The following is a 17752-nucleotide window of genomic DNA, read 5'->3' on the forward strand; positions in this document are numbered from 1 at the left end:
AAATGCAGCAACAAAAGTGAAGGTTAACAAACAGGACATAAAGAGTCTCCTACTCCTCTGAGTTCAGCCCTGATCTTGAAGAGGACCTTGAGTACAGGGTTGGCTGACTCATTCTGCATCTCTACCAGCTCATCCAGCTGTTTGGGGATTTTTATCCTGTTCACCTGCAGGGGGAGACACTGATCAGTCATCTGCCAATGGCTTTGCAGCAGCAGGAATGATGAAGAGCAAAGCCCGGGGTGTACTCACAGTGAAGACTCTCTCTGGCTCTCCGCGGGCACGCATGTTCGTGTCATGGATGTGTTTGAGCACCATCCAGGCCTCGTCATGTTTACCCATCTGGGGAATAGTTATCATAATTTGGATATATATGCTGGATTTCAATATTAACACTCCACATACACAGTGAATAGCACATGTATGCAATTTATATATCTGTGTGTAAAGTCTATTTCATGTGTTGCACAGTGACCTTCACCTCTATGCCCCAACCCCAGCATCAGAATCTCCACACTGCTGTCCTAATAAGTAAGCTTATTAAGAAGAGCAGGCTGAAAATAAGCTTTTTGCTGTTCTCCTAGGAGAATGATTTTGTTTCATTTAATTTGTTCTTTTTGATAAAAGGATAATATAAAGCAATTATTGTACATAAACTTCAGTTTCATGCAAGGGCATCTAACAGATGGTATCCACTTTGTGAGAAAAAAAAAAGCTTCATTGTGTGCCAGTGATTTATTTTTTCTTTGCAGCTTTTTGTTAGGGAGGCAGCATCAGAGAGAGTGACTCTAAGAAACTGAAAAAACTGATAAAGGCTGGCTGAGCTCCATGGGGAATACTCTGAGGTCCATACATGTGTTGTGTAGAGAGGGAAGCACCACAAAGTGGTCAATGTAATGAAGAACACTGCACACTCTTGCTACACATCATACTAGTTGGACAACAGGCTCTGTCAGAGGCTCCTTTAGACTTTTAGTCCTCCAAGGTGGTATAAAAGTCTAAAAGTGGGAAGCATTTAATGCTCACTGCAATAGCCATCTGGAGTTTAGGATTCCACTGTGTGTAGGGAGACTAGACTTCTCCATTGGTAACACATAAAAATGCATACTCTTTGTAACATCTGCTTTTAAGTTTAAAATTATAATTCTTTTTCTTTATTACACCCCAGTGGAAGTCTTAGTAGTACACTTTGCATCTCCCTCTATGAATATTTTATGTGTAATAATAAATAATGATCAGAAATAATAGAGGATAAATACATCTTCATAAAGTTTCAAATTCACCTGTTACAGTTTTACTTTCCATTTTCATGTTCTTTATATACACTGCTACAGTAGTGAGTGTTTAAGTTTCAAATAATGAGGTCAGCATATGTACAAGTAATTACTGTGATTTTGAGTTTTAACTAAATTCATCGCTTGCCTAATAGGGCGCTAAAGCTCACCTACCTGTAGTTTAATATGTATCTTAGTGGGCAGCCAATCAGAAAAAAGTTGACTTAAAAAGTGACATCAAGATTGTTTTTCACTACGGTCTGATTTTGTCTGATATCTACAAGAATCATAATTATTCTTTTCTTTAAATAATAAGGCTAATGGTTCTCTGTAAGAGTGTCTTTTCTTTATAATGAGGAAGACATGTTACCCAGTCCATCAGTGTGGCTCACTAATGTGATTTTAATTGAGCTTTATGGCAAAGAAGAATGAACAAGTTGCAAGCAAGCGGGAACAGTTCATATACTAAACATCTCCTTTACCTCCAGGTAGAAACGGGGGCTTTCAGGCATAAAAGTGAGAGCTACCACAGCAGAGACACAGGGCAGCGCACACACCACCACAAACACTCGCCAGCTGTGGAACTGGTAGGCTGATCCCATGCTGAAACTCCAGCCTGCACAGAGAACCATGCACACACAAGGACAGTTAGAAATAATGTGGCATAGCATCACGTTGTGAGCTCAGTCCCCGTTGCACAAGAAGACATAAAACTTAAATTCAAGCACACATGTATACTTGCTGTAGCTTTTTTTTTCTGTCCCTCAAGGTTGGACAGAAATGCAGTTAGTGGAATTATGTTAACTGCTAAATTCCCCATAGGTGTGAATGTGAGCGTGAATGGTTGTCTGTCTCTCTGTGTTAGCCCTGCATCAGCTTGGCAACCTGTCCAGGGTGTACCCTGGTTCCCACCCTATTGTAGCTGTGATAGGCTCCAAAACTGAGCATTGCATTAGTTCAGGTGGGCCATAAAGTCAAGTCTCTCAGCATTCCTGTCAGATCAGCTGATCTCACTGGCAGGCCACATGACTCTTTTCGACATCCAACTGGAAAATTTCTTAGGTGTGGTTATTTAAGCTGATTTAGCTGCTTTTACAAAACTGTGCCTGAAAAAAACAGTTTGTGGTGTCTAATGCACTGTATTCACAATTAAGAAAGATTTAATCCTCTACAAAATGTTATAATAATATTCTAGTAGAGATTCAACGAGTCCCCTTAGGATTTGGTCCCATAATAGAAAAAACAAAAGAGACAAAACATGATGTCTTTAAAATGATCTAATGAAAAAACAAAAATACTTTAATTATCACTTTCTAACGATATGTTGGTCACTATGTGTTCTGAAAAAGAACAGAGATCTTTTGACACTGGCTCCATTCCAGTACTAAAATCTGAAAAACATCAAATACAAAAGTACACAGCAAATTCAAAAGTGTTAAATGTTTTGGTGTTAATAGTCTTCTTGCAAAAGTAGAGTTAATTTTACTCTAAGTAGAGTCACATTCTTTTAATGTAACTCTGAGGTGTAAAATGATAGTAGTTAAAATCGAGTGTTAAAAATGAGTGTTTCTCTGTCAAATCTGGAGGTGTTACAATGGAAACATTAACTCTTGACCTCTTAACTCTGAACTCCTAGAGGGGCTATGACACCAACAGAGTAAATTCACAGACTCCGCCCCCAGCACGGCTCCAATCGAAGCTGAAGTGAAGCCGTTTCAGAACATTTTGCTCTACATATTTGAGTTGTTTGCCATGCTTGGTAAGTCATTTTTTCAAAGATTGTTTCAATTATTTCTATTAGCTTTTACTTCTGTGGCTCTTTGGAGTTGAGACAAAGCTGTGTGAAAGGCATTAGCCATGTTGCTCGGTGATAGCATAATATTCTGTTTTAGCTAGCTGAAAGGTATTGTTTGCAGGCAAATACCACAGCCTTGAAAAAAAGCTTGCATGTGAATTTTCAGTCAAACTTTTGGTCAAATACACCTAAAACAATGTCTAGAATGTGAAACGTTGGTATAATGGTGCTACTTGAAGCCTGAAAACGATCGCCCATTAAAAAAAACGAGCAAACAGCAGTAGCAGACGTCCTGACTGGATTCTACGTTAGCATAGATCCCTCCAGAGTTTTGTGCACACGGTTTAGGTAAAAATGAAAAAGGTTGAGGTTTTACATTTAGTTCAGTATTACCTGTTGCCTGTGTCCTTGTCTTTTGGGAAAATACTTTACACAAGTAATGGCTCAAAGAAGATTCCTTTTTTTTTTTTACTGTGCTGCAATTGTTTACTGGATTATTTGTGCCATTAATTAGTATCAACTAATTTTTATTCGATCTCCGCACAGGATATGCTTGTGAAGATGGAATATGGGGGAGAGCAGAAGTGCGCTGAAGTTCCACAAAGGGATGAATGAAGGACATGCATATTGTATTGAAGAAATAAGTGATGAGAATGCTGTTATTTGCATTTACCATGTCAGACCTTTTGATAAACAAAATTCTAATGAAAGTGAGAACATGTATACTGTTACATCTTTCAGAAAATGTTTTGAAATTGTGGTGCACAGTTCAGAATAAATGTTTTTCAAAAACCATTGCGTCTTTTTAGTAAATGTTTATTTCCAAAAGAAATTTCTAGAAGTTCAGAACAGTAAAATTCCTGCTTTTTAGAATGAATTAGAAGATAACTCTTACGTAGTTAAACTAAAATACTCTTTGAGAGTTAATATATAAACTCTTAACACCAAGTGTTAAATTATCAACTCCAGACAGATTTGGTGTTTAACACTAAATCAGAGTTAACGTACCAACTCTCCAAAAAGAGTTAAATTAACACTCTCTGGTGTGGACCCATATAGACACTTTAATAGTGTTGAAATCAAATCCGACAGTGTTAATTTGGACATGCTGGATTTGCTGTGTACTCTGTGATTTCTCTAAAAGTTTCAAAAGCTCCAAAGGACATTCTGCAAAGACCATCAACAAGTTGTAGCAATATATGATGGAGTACCTATATGTTTGGAAGCCATCCTGTCTACTCACACAGCAAAGTCTGTATGCAAAAATTAACAATAGAAAAGTGTATTAGCATGGACATACAAGTGTGTGTGCGCGTGTGCGTGGCCTGTGGCGCTGCTCTAGCCTGTACCAGTACAAACCTCATTAGGGGGATTATGGCTATAATGGACTAGAGGAGATGGCTGACTGATTCAGACACTCAGCAAGATTTATGTCCCTCCTCTACAGTAAGTGAACACTGCTGAAATACACATACAGTACACCGACACACCCGCGCGCACACACACACACACACTGTCCTTGGCCATTGCTTAGTGGTATCACACAAATTTTAAAGCATGTACATAGGGTACGTGCATAAACACAGACACACTTGCACACACACAAGCATGCACAAAGACTCACAGACAGAAAAGTCTTAAAGAGACACATGTTGCACTGTGACACACATCACACTTGAACTGGCCATTTTTTATTGTGATTTATGTGCTTCTTTACTTTAACCCATTTTTAGCACCTTAAAAAGCTAAAATCACACTCTCTCACACACACACACACACACACACACACACACACACACACACACACACACACAGTTATCTACAAGTCAATGGAAGCACTGCGGCAGAACTTATTACCCACACATTGCTGCATCTTGTAGAAAAAATGTGTTACAACACTGGCGTCTAATCATTTGACCTCAATTATAAGCCCTCTCACACTCAGTCGCTCCTGCACTCTGACGGCCACTGGAGAGCTTTAGAATGTAAGCTTCTATCTTTAGATTCTTAGGAGCCATTTATGACCTATAAGACAGAAATATCTTTCTGTGTATGCTTGTGAGCTTCACCGCACACTAATTTTTCTTCTTTTTTTCTCATTAAACAGTTACTTCTAATTTTTGGTACTTATACATAAGTAGTAGTACTTGCAGGGACAGAACACAATGCAACTATTTTTACCCGCTGACTCAGAGACATACTGAGTTTAGCTCTGTTTTACAATAACAGTATTCTACTGGCAAAATCGTTGTAAAGCATTTATGAGAAATCCCATGTATTTGTCACGGAGATGTCCATTTATTGCTGTATCACTTTAAAAATGTGTCGCAGAGGGTTCTGCGGCACCCACTGCTGGATAGTATATGGCCTGCGTGTCTATACAAATTCTTTAAGTTAAAAGTAAATAAATGAATACATACATTAAAGAAAATACATTTATGTTATGAATTTATTTGCAGATTATTTTTCACATTCTACTGATATTTTGATATCACTAAGAGTTTAATAGGAAAGCTAAGGTGCTTACTTGCCATGTGTAGTCAGTACTGTCATGGTCTTTAATTTTCTATTTGTATTTGCTGAGTCCTGGTCCCTGTTTTGATATTGTGTTGTCCAGTGTTTCTTTATAGTTACTTCCATCTGTCTTTTCTGTATTTTTGTTACCACTTCTTTCCTCCTTATTGCCATTTCCTGTTGTTTAGGTGCCTTTTCTCTAGTTTCACAGTAGTAGTTCCTAAAGGTAGATACTGTTACTTTACTTTACTGCATGGGTGCTGGGAATGGGGAAAAAAGCTCAATGTGAACTATTTTCAAAAGTGTGAGCCCAAAATTCAAAATTTCTCCAAGTTCATTCAGTGTGAAATGAAATCAGAGGTAGTGTTTATGAAATGTGAAGCTGCACAGACTGAAGAAGTTTGCACTTCCTCAACATGTTTTCTTTACCTGCTTAAAAAGTTGGTGTTGTAGCTTCATTCTAAATAAAGAACACCACTTGGTGTAGGAACTTAATCAACCCTGTGCCCCCACACTATAGTGTCACACAGTCACAGAATAGTCTCCAGCAGAGACAACATCCTGATGGCCAGTGTCCAAGAGCAAACTCCATTATATCTGATCACCAGGACCATGGCAAACAAGAAGCTTTCCTCCTCCTCCTCCTCTCCTCCTCTGCTCCTCTGTTGTGTAACAGTCTCACTCTCTCACTCTGTCTTTGTTTTGCCTCCCTTTAGCCCTCTCCTGTATCCCTTCACCTTTTGATTATCCCCGATGCAGGCCTCATAAATCAGAGCCCTCTTCGCTTCTCTTTTGCCATGTCTTCCTAATCTATTTCTCTGCTCCTCTTTCTTTATCTGCAGCCCCCCATTCCTGATTGATTTCAGTTAGCTCATTTTTTGTTCATATGCTCTGACACACCTCCTCTCCTTCACTATATGAGATTAACTATATGAGTCAACTTTTTGCATTTTTTTCACAACCTCAAACAGTTTGTCATAAAATTCCAATAAATGAGCAAAACCATTGGTTTTCAATTATAGTCTCCTAAAAGGATTTGATTAAAAAGAATGCTCTTTTAAAATAAAAATGCTGTATGTCCAGATGAACCTTGCTTGCCTAACACAACTCTGTACATTTTAGTGCCCTTCATGTATATATTTATTGTGCAGACTGACAGACACTTTGTTGCTTTTTTGTGCTGCTGTTATTGCTGTGGTTTCCACCTACATCGCCACCTGCTATGTGTTTGTGTGCCCCCCTGATGGGTCTTGATTTCTAAATTAAGCCCCACGATGGGGGAATTATTTGCGAGGCTCACTGGCTGTTATGTATCGTGTTGTGATGTGCATGCCTTACTACTGCAGGGGGTATCATCAAGAGTGGAGCAGTACCGCCAAGTCCGACGTTAATGCCTTTTCTTTTTGCAGTAATGTTCAAACTGGTGATGTGAGTCTCTCCTAACAGTGGGAAACCTCTCCACTTTGGAACCTGGGCCAGTAAAGTTGCGAGCACATTGCATCACTTTGCCCTTACTTTAAACGTAGCAATGTCAGCTTTTGCTTACACTTTGTGTTTCTTTCTCTGTGTGTGTGTGTGTGTGTGTGTGGGTGTGTGTGCATGTGTGTGTTCCTCATGTAAAAAGCAAAAAATAACATATATGATATAGATTGTTTTTTAGGTATGTAGCACTTTTTTACTCTGAGTACTTAAAGTCTCATTCTCCCAATCACACACACATTCACACAAACACCATATCTACAACTCACACACATACTCACACTCCAGTGGATGCATCAGGGGGAACTTGGAGTTGATCTAGCATACTTCGACACGCAATCCATCAACTCTTTTTTTTTTTTTTTGGTATTTAAAACTTTATATTCAGTCATGTATTTTTTTTTTTTTTTGCATGTCCCATTTGGCTCTTTTGCCATCAGAATTATTGTCTAAAGGCAAAGAAAGATGCCCAACGGATTTACTTTACCAAATAGACCATCCCAGCCTTGCCGTAATGGTCTATTTGATTAACCTTTTATTGTTTATTTTATTTTATTTTATTTTCACTTGCTAAATACAGGACAGATTTGACTGGGGAAAAGAAAGGGGAAAAAGAAAGAAGGAAAGAAAAACAGCGGGGAAGAGGGACGGGGATAAAGGGCAAAAAACAAAAACCAACAAAATAAGCAGACAAAAAATACATATATCAATCACCTGGATCACCTGTTGAGAAAGAAAAAAGAGAAAACAAGCAGAAGAAAAGAAAGAGCAACATAATAAACAACATCACGATGATATATGGGAATATAACAGTAAATACTAAATATTAAACATTATTGTGCAGCACGTAAGATCGACAGCGCACAGTGTGCTTTGAGGTAGGAGCCAAAAAAGGGTGTAGTTTGTGTGTGTGAGCACCCGTGTGTACACCTGTGAGCATGAACATGCTTGTTTTTAAAAGGTTCCTTCATGTAATGATCTGCTAGAGGGTGTGGAGAGCCATAGCCCCGTCCTCCAGGGCATGAAGCAGGTATGGAGGAGATCAAAACTCCAGACATCCAGAGGCCCTCAGAACACAAGAGACCAAGGAAGACCAACAGAGGGGCAGCCGCACCACTATCCCAGAAAGAGCTGAGGAGAGCCCCAGATGAGGGGTCACTCATCTGGGGCCCGTGAGCTCCGCCGGCAGCCAGCTGTGCCTATATGTATGTGTTATGAGAGTGTGAGCAATGTGAATGTCTAAGTTGTGGGATAAAATTTAGGCACAGGCAGCCAGAAGGGGACAGAGGGGGGGAAGCCTCCCCTGCACCCTGGTGACACACCTTTACCCCAAGGCCCTGCATGTGTGGGTGATTCATAGGTGATTCGCCCTACCTCTTGAGCCACAGCCGCCTCGTTATGCAAGGTGGAATTTAAAAGATGGATATGCCCACTACAACGTCTCACGCTGGTTAGTGAAAACCTTGAACTAGGTATTTTGTCATCACCATTTTGTGATAAGCAAGGGATGACACTCACTGTTAAGTTGAGAAATACTACGTAGCCATTGGTTAGAAAGTTGAAACTGACAAATTTTGAGGAACCTGTGTATCTTTATTTTATCCTGCTCTCTGACTCTAATAATTAATACTTATAATAGAGAGAACAAGATGGCGCCGAGTATGGCAGCCTTGTCGCGAGCTCCCCCAAGCAACAGCTTTTTTCTGTGTTTAATTTTACTTTTCCTTCATTTTTTCACGAGTAGCACATGTCTCCTTGTGTACGACCGACAAACCTTACTGGACATAAAAGACGGTCTTTCTTATAACTTTCCGGAGTTCAAGTTTTGCAACACGGACACTCCGTTTGCAGACCCCCCATTCATCTCACCTGAGACGCCTTTGTTCTCTGGCCCTGGAGGCCGCAAACGCCGACGCAGAGGGAGAAGATCTGGCGTTCTGGTTCGACTGAGACGGCGCACTAACAGACCACCATTACCCAGTTTATTACTGGCTAATGTGCAGTCTCTGGAGAACAAGCTGTGCGAGCTTCGGGCACGGATCTCATTCCAGCGAGAGATGCGGGACTGCTGCGTGATCTGCCTCACAGAAACCTGGCTATCGGACAAGCAATACAACTACCGGGGTTCTCCGTGCATCGCGCGAACAGGTCACAGGATCTTACTGGGAAAAGCAGAGGCGGTGGTGTGTGTTTCATGATCAACAACAGCTGGTGTGATTATGCGAACGTGCACCCGGTCAAATCCTTCTGCTCACCGGACCTGGAGTACCTGATGATTAAGTGCCGGCCATTCTGGCTACCGAGGGAATTTACAGCAGTGATTATTACGGTTGTTTACATTCCCCCACAAGCCGACACTGACCGAGCACTCAGGGAACTGTACAGCGCGATCAGCAGCGAGGAAACCGCACACCCAGAGGCGGCGTTTATCACAGCCGGAGACTTTAATAAGGGAAACCTGAAGAAAGTCTCACCCAAACTCCACCAACACATCCACTTTAACACTCGTGGAGATCGGCTACTCGACCACTGCTACACCTCTTTCCGGGATGCGTACAAAGCCCTCCCCCGCGCCCCATTCGGCCAATCAGATCACCGCTCCATCCTGCTCCTGCCCGCCTACAGGCAGAAGCTGAAACAGGAAGCTCCAACCCGGAGGGCGGTGCACTGTTGGACGGACCAATCGGAGTCTGCGCTGCGGGACTGTTTTGATCACGCGGACTGGGAAATGTTTCACGTGGCTGCTAGGGACATTGATGAATACACAGACTCAGTCTGCGGATTTATCAGGAAATGCGTGGAAGATGTCGTCCCATCCAGAACAGTTAAATCCTTCCCAAATCAAAAACCCTGGATTAACGGAGATGTTCGCGCGGCACTGGCGGCACGGAGCACCGCCTTTGCCTCCGCGAACACATCGGACTACAAACACGCACATTACCAACTCCGGAAGACGATCAAAGCAGCCAAACGTGAGTACAGGGACAGGGTGGAGCAACAGTTTGACAACCCTCGGAGTATGTGGCAGGGACTAAACACGATCACAGACTTTAGAGGGAAAACCAGCACACCGCAGACCACGGCCTCTCTGTGTGAGGATCTAAACGTATTCTACGCTAGATTCGACACAGCGAACACCATGAGACCGGACAGTGTGCGCACCGCGGATGACGTCAGTGCGCACACTGTGTCTGAGGAGGATGTGCGGAGGTGCTTCAGGAAGGTGAATGCACGCAAAGCTACTGGTCCGGACGGGATTCCCGGCCGCGTCCTCAAGTCATGCGCAGCTCAGCTGGCTGGAGTGTTCACGCACATCTTCAACCTTTCCCTCTCTCTGTCTGTAGTCCCAGCCTGCTTCAAAATGGCCACCATCGTCCCTGTACCCAAATCCTCCACCATCTCCTCATTGAACGACTGGCGACCTGTAGCCCTGACCCCCATCGTAAGCAAATGCTTCGAGAAGCTGGTCAGGGACTTCATCTGCTCTGCACTACCCGACTCACTGGACCCTCTACAGTTCGCATACCGCCACAACAGGTCCACTGATGATGCCATAGCCCTGACACTACACACTGCCCTGTCACACCTGGAGAAGAGAGACACGTATGTGAGAATGCTGTTTGTAGATTACAGCTCAGCATTCAATACCATCGTTCCCTCGAAGCTGGACAGGAAACTGCAGGATCTAGGACTGAGCAGCTCCCTCTGCAGCTGGATCCTTAGCTTCCTGTCTGACAGACGCCAAGTGGTCAGACTGGGCAGCATCACCTCATCCCCCATCACACTGAACACTGGTGCTCCACAGGGGTGTGTACTGAGCCCTCTCCTGTACTCACTCTACACCTACGACTGCACAGCCACTAACAACTCCAACATCATTGTGAAGTTTGCGGACGACACTACAGTGGTGGGTCTTATCACCAATGGTGATGAGACGGCTTACAGGGAGGAGGTCAGCGCCCTGACCCACTGGTGTCAAGACAACCATCTCACCCTCAACGTCGCAAAGACAAAGGAGTTGATAGTGGACTTCCGGAGGTGCAGAGAAGTACACACCCCCATCACCATCAACGGCGCTGCTGTGGAGAGAGTGAGCAGCTTCCGGTTCCTTGGTGTACATCTGGCTGAGGATCTTACGTGGTCAGTACACACAAACAAAATAGTGAAGAAGGCGCAGCAGCGCCTCTTCTTTCTCAGGAGACTGAAAAGATTCGGCATGAGCCCCCGCATCCTCAGGACCTTCTATCACTGTGCTATTGAGAGCATCCTCACTGGATGCATCACCACCTGGTATGGCAACAGCACCGCCTACAACTGCAAAGCTCTCCAGCGAGTAGTGCGGTGCTCTGAACGGATAATTGGAGGTGAGCTTCCCTCCCTCCAAGACATCTACAGGAAGCGGTGCCTGAGGAAAGCGGGGAGGATCATCAAGGACTCCAGTCACCCCAGCCATAAACTGTTCAGACTACTTCCCTCAGGAAGGAGGTTCTGCAGCATCCGGTCCCGTACCAGCAGACTGAGAGACAGCTTTTTCCATCAGGCCATCAGACTGCTGAACACGTCAAAGACACCTCACCTTCACTACTGGAACTTTAACATTATGCACTCCATACTGTACAGTAATGCCACTGTTTTGCACAATATATAATATACTATTATATATTGTACATATATTTATTAGTTTCAGATGTAGCCATTCTTGTATTTTGCTTGTTTACATTATTGTATTTTGCACAACTCTGTTGCTTGTGAAGCTCGCACACAAGAATTTCACTCACATGTGCTGTACCAATGTACCTGCACATGTGATGTGACAATAAAAGTGATTTGATTTGATTTGATAATAATTTCTAAAAGAATGTAATCAATATTAATTTAATTTAGCAATTGATACATAAACTTGTATACAACCTGCAATTTAAAAAAAAAAAATTAGCAATCAAATTAAAACGGAGGGTAGGCAGAGGAAGTGGTGGTGGGATATACTGAATTAAATGTGATGTCAGCACGTTACATTCTAGCACATAAAATGTGTTATCCACATCGAAACTATTCTTTCACTTGAAAGAGTAGTTGATCTGAACTAACTAACAGATCATCTGCAAAAGAATGGCTTATTTGAAGAGTTTCAGTCAGATTTCAGAGCTCATCACAGTACAGAAACATGTTTAATGAAGGTTACAAATGACCTTCTTATTCCCTCTCACAGTGGACTCATCTCTGTGCTTGTCCTGCTAGAATTCAGTACAGCGTTCGATACTGTTGACCATAATATCCTATTAGCGCGATTAGAGCATGCTGTAGGTATTACAGGTACTGTGCTGCAGTGGTTTGTATCATATCTATCTAATAGACTCCATTTTGTTCATGTAAATGGAGAGTCCTCTTCACACACTAAGGTTAATTATGGAGTTCCACAGGGTTCAGTGCTAGGACCAATTCTGTTTACATTATACATGCTTCCCTGAATAATCAGTCCCCATCTTATCTTAATGACCTTATAGTACTATATCACCCATTAGAGCACTTTGCTCTCGCACTGCAGACTTACTTGTTGTTCATAGAGTATTTAAAAGTAGAATGGGAGGCAGAACCTTCAGTTTTCAGGCTCCACTTCTATGGATCCAGCTTCCAGTTTGGATTCAGGAGAAGACACTATCTCTATTTTAAGATTAGGCTTAAAACTTTCCTTTTTGCTAAAGCATATAGTTTTGGCTGGATCAGGTGACCCTGAATCCTCCCTTAGTTATGCTTTTATGCTTTAATCCCATGATGCACTGAGTATTTCTTCTTCAGTCACCTTTCTCACTCGCTATGTGTTAATAGACCTCTCTCCACTGAATCATACTTGTTATTAATGTCTGGCTCTCTTCCACAGCATGTCTTTTATCCTGTCTTCCTTCTCTCTCCCCAGCCAGTTGCAGAAGATGGCCGCCCCTCCCTGAGCCTGGTTCTGCCGGAGGTTTCTTCCTGTTAAAGTTTTTCCTTCCCGCTGTTACCAAAGTGCTTGCTCATAGGGTGTCATATGATTGTTGGGTTTTTTTTTCTTTATGTATTATTGTTTGGTCTAGGTTGCAATATAAAGTGCTTTGAGACGATGCTGTTGTGATTTGCCATGGTATAAATAAAATTGAATTGAACTGAATTGTTAAAACAGAACTGAACAGAAATGAAGTTGATGACGAATACCTGGACAATAACATCGTAGTTACTGGCAGGTTTTAGGTATGTTAACAGATGGTTTCATTTAACCACCTGCAAAATATGTGTTTTAAGTAATTGCCTGCTGGTGAAAAATATGAAATATTATGCAAAATATTACAAAGCATCTACATAGTTAACCTTACTGGCTATTTTCCAGTCTCAAGGCCCGTTAGAGGGTAGCTTATCTTTTGTTTGTCTGTGAAGGTTCTCAGTCATCCAGGTCATCGTAGTCTAAGGAGCTTGGAAAGAAAAGCGTCTGGACTTCTTTAAGTTGCTTGAAGACGTTTCACCTCTCATCCGAGAAGCTTCTTCAGTTCTAAAGGTCAAATGGTGGAAAGACCCAGATTTAAACCCAGTGGGAGTGACCCCCCACAGAAGGACAAAGGACCCCCTGATGATCCTCTACCGGACTTTGGTAAGTTCACCAGTGAAGACACAAAGGATAACTGTTTGCCTTTCCTGGACTATGCTGTGCACATAGAAGAGAATGGCAACCTCAACATTGAAGTTTACCGGAAGCCCACACACACGGACCAGTAACTCCTCTTTGACTCCCATCACCCTCTGGAACACAAACTTGGAGTAATTAGGACCCTACACCACCGGGCAGAAAAATGTTCCCTTTAAGCCTGAAGGGAAAAAGAAGGAACACACACATGTAAAGGAAGCACTCAAAACATGCGGTTATCCTAATTGGGCGTTTATAAAGTTAGCAAAGAGGCACAGAAAAGAAGATCAGACACCAGCTAGGGAGGATAAGAAAGACAGACTCAATAACATTGTCATCCCCTATGCTGCCAGTGTATCAGAAAAACTGAGGAGAGTTTTCTCCAAGCACGACATCCCAGTGTATTTCAGACCCAGCAACACACTCAGACAGAAACTTATTCACCCGAAAGGCAAAACTCCAAAACACAAACTTAACAATGTGGTGTATGCTGTACAGTGTAACGAGGAATGCCCAGACCTCTACATTGGAGAGACCAAACAGCCACTTCACAAACGCATGGCACAACACAGAAGAGCCACCTCCACAGGACAAGACTCAGCAGTCCACCTGCATCTTAAGGATAAAGGACACTCTTTCGAGGATGCAAATGTTCACATTTTGGACAGAGAGGACAGTGGTTTGAAAGAGGAGTGAAAGAAGCCATCTATGTCCACTGTGAGCAACCATCTTTGAACAGAGGCGGGGGTTTACGACACCGACTGTCTGCCATCTATAATCCAGTTTTGAGATCCCTTCCCAGATGCCTTAATGCCCACTCACACCCTGGGCCATCTGACCTCAGGAAATCAGATGATAGGGCTTTGGAGTTGACGTCACGCTGCAATGTATTGTGGGAGCGCGGTGCCATTTTCCAGGTCCACAAATCAAAACAAACACACAGTGTTGGAACGACGACAAGAAATATGCGTAAAAGCAGCTCAAAAGAAAACGGACGGTATAGAGACCGATTGCGTCCAGAGGCGAAGCAGCGGTACTTGAAAAAAAAAAAATAGAGTGCATCGCAAATGTGGACCCATATGAAATACGGCAGTGGAGTAAAGACCCAGACGACTTACTGCCACTGTCCTACCCCAATATCTTCACGTATCTTGTTAACCTTAACCATCACGTTCGCATTTCTGAGTGCCCCATGTGTAACGTTGGTACCCAGTCTGGATTTGTTTGATCCATTTCATAGGCAGGCTTCCCTACAGTTGTGCGAAAGAATTAGCAAATCGTTACGTAGCACTGGGGCCCGGCCGGGCACAGCCCGAAGAGGAGACATGGGCCCATCCTCCCGCAGGCCCACCACCCGCAGGAGGCGCCATAGGGGTCGGGTGCATTGTGTGCCGGGTGGCGGCCAGGAGCGGAGGCCCTGGCGGACTGACCCCCGGCTGCCAAGACTGGCAATAGGGACATGGAATGTCACCTCACTGGTGGGGAAGGAGCCTGAGTTAGTGCGTGAGGTTGAGAGGTACCGGCTAGATATAGTCGGGCTCACCTCTACACATGGCTTGGGCTCTGGAACCAGTCTCCTGGAGAGGGGCTGGACTCTGTCTCAGTCTGGAGTTGCCCCTGGTGAGAGGCGGCGGGCTGGGGTGGGTATCCTAATATCCCCTCGGCTTGCTGCCGGTACGTTGGGGTTTTTCCCGGTGGACGAGAGGGTTTTTTCCCTGCGCCTTAGGGTCGGGGAACGGGTCCTGACTGTCATCTGCGCTTATGCGCCGAGTGGCAGTTCAGAGTACCCAGCCTTCTTAGAGTCCCTGGGGGGGGGGGGGGTGCTGGAGGGTGCTCCACCTGGAGACTCTGTTGTCCTGCTGGGAGACTTCAATGCTCACGTGGGTAACGACAGCGAGACCTGGAGGGGCGTGATTGGGAGGAACGGCCTCCCTGATCTGAACCCGAGCGGTGCTCTGTTATTGGACTTCTGTGCTAATCACAGTTTGGCCATAACGAACACCCTGTTCGAACATAAGAGTGTCCATAAGTGCACGTGGCACCAGGATGCTCTAGGCCGTAGGTCGATGATCGATTTTGTAATCGTATCAGCAGACCTGCGACCATATGTTCTGGACACTCGGGTAAAGAGAGGGGCTGAGCTGTCAACTGATCACCACCTGGTGGTGAGTTGGATCAGGTGGCGGGGGAAGACGCTGGACAGACCTGGTGCACCTAAACGCGTAGTGAGGGTGTGCTGGGAACGTCTAGCAGAGGCCCCAGTCCGCGAGATCTTCAACGCACACCTCCGGCAGAGCTTCAACAGCATTCCGAGGGAGACTGGGGACATTGAGTCCGAATGGACCATGTTCAGCGTCTCCATTGCCGAAGCTGCTGCATTGAGCTGCGGTCGCAAGGTGGTTGGTGCCTGCCGTGGTGGTAATCCCCGAACCAAATGGTGGACACCAGAGGTGAAGGGAGCCACCAGGCTGAAGAAGGAGTCCTATCGGGCTTGGTTAGCCTGTGGGACTCCGGAGGCAGCCGACAGGTATCGACAGGCCAAGCGGAATGCGGCTCGGGCAGTGGCTGAAGCAAAAACTCGGGTGTGGGAGGAGTTCGGAGAGGCCATGGAAAAAGACTTTCGGGCTGCCTCGAAGAGATTCTGGCAAACCGTCAGACGTCTCAGGAGGGGAAAGCGGTGCTCTACCTGCACTGTGTATAGTGCTGGCGGAGCGCTGCTGACGTCGACTGAGAAAATTGTCGGGCGGTGGAAGGAATACTTCGAGGACCTCCTTAATCCCACTGACACGTCTTCCGAGGAGGAAGCAGAGTCTGGGGATGAGGGGAATGACCCGCCAATTTCCGGGGGCGAGGTCACTGAGGCAGTTAAACAACTCCTTGGTGGCAGAGCCCCTGGTGTTGATGAGGTCCGCCCCGAATTCCTGAAGGCTCTGGACGTTGTAGGGCTTTCTTGGTTGACACGCCTCTGCGATGTTGCGTGGAGATCAGGGGCAGTACCTGTGGACTGGCAGACCGGGGTGGTGGTCCCCATCTTCAAGAAAGGGGACCGGAGGGTGTGTTCCAACTACAGGGGGATCACACTCCTCAGCCTCCCTGGGAAAGTCTATGCCAGGGTGCTGGAAAGGAGAGTTCGTCCGTTAGTCGAACCTCGGATACAGGAGGAACAATGCGGTTTTCGTCCTGGTCGCGGAACACTGGACCAGCTCTTTATCCTCTCCAGGATACTTGAGGGTGCATGGGAGTTTGCCCAACCAGTCTACATGTGTTTTGTGGACTTGGAGAAGGCATTCGACCGTGTCCCTCGGGGTGTCCTGTGGAAGGTGTTGCGGGAATATGGGGTGTCTGGCCCATTGCTACGGGCCATTCGATCCCTACACAACCGTTGCAAGAGCTTGGTTCGCATTGCCGGCAATAAGTCGGACTCGTTCCCGGTGGGTGATGGGCTCCGCCAGGGCTGCCCTTTGTCTCCGGTTCTGTTCATAATTTTTATGGACAGGATTTCTAGGCGCAGCCAAGTGGCGGAGGGCTTTCGCTTTGGTGGCCTCAGAATCTCATCTCTGATTTTTGCAGATGATGTGGTTCTGTTGGCTTCATCGGGTGAGGGCCTCCAGCTCGCACTGGAGCGGTTCGCAGCCGAGTGTGAAGCAGCGGGAATGAGGATCAGCACCTCCAAATCTGAGGCCATGGTTCTCAGCCGGAAAAGGGTGGAGTGCCCACTCCGGGTCGGGGATGAGTTCCTGCCCCAAGTGGAGGAGTTCAAGTATCTCGGGGTCTTGTTCGCGAGTGATGGGAGAAGGGAGCCGGAGATCGACAGACGGATTGGGGCTGCAGCTGCAGTAATGCGGACGCTGCACCGGTCCGTCGTGGTGAAGAGGGAGCTGAGTGTAAAAGCGAAGCTCTCAATTTACCGGTCGATCTACGTCCCTACCCTCACCTATGGCCACAAGCTGTGGGTAGTGACCGAAAGAACGAGATCGCGGATACAAGCGGCAGAAATGAGCTTCCTCCGAAGGGTGGCTGGCCTCTCCCTTAGAGATAGGG

General features: G+C 45.0%; 1 protein-coding gene and 1 long non-coding RNA gene across 3 annotated transcripts in view; one reads left to right on the top strand and one right to left on the bottom strand.

The window, feature by feature from the left end:
• LOC146666432 (synaptic vesicle glycoprotein 2C-like) overlaps nt 1-17752 on the bottom strand; it is a 71440-nt gene that overhangs the window by 14322 nt on the left and 39366 nt on the right. For both annotated transcript variants that reach the window (XM_085414456.1, XM_085414455.1), the window contains exons 5-7: nt 1754-1887; nt 250-339; nt 54-164 (exon numbers count right to left, since the gene is read on the bottom strand). In XM_085414456.1, the coding sequence (XP_085270582.1) occupies nt 54-164; nt 250-339; nt 1754-1887 (335 nt within the window). The remainder of the gene's footprint in view (nt 1-53; nt 165-249; nt 340-1753; nt 1888-17752) is intronic.
• LOC146666433 (uncharacterized) lies at nt 2705-3861 on the top strand. The gene is made up of 2 exons (XR_014912771.1): nt 2705-3030; nt 3613-3861. It is a non-coding gene; the product is annotated as an uncharacterized LOC146666433 (long non-coding RNA).

The sequence above is a fragment of the Rhamphochromis longiceps genome, linkage group LG7 (assembly GCF_057381845.1).
Source record: "Rhamphochromis longiceps isolate RC_006_pf linkage group LG7, R_longiceps_female_GT1.1, whole genome shotgun sequence".
NCBI lineage: Eukaryota > Metazoa > Chordata > Actinopteri > Cichliformes > Cichlidae > Rhamphochromis > Rhamphochromis longiceps.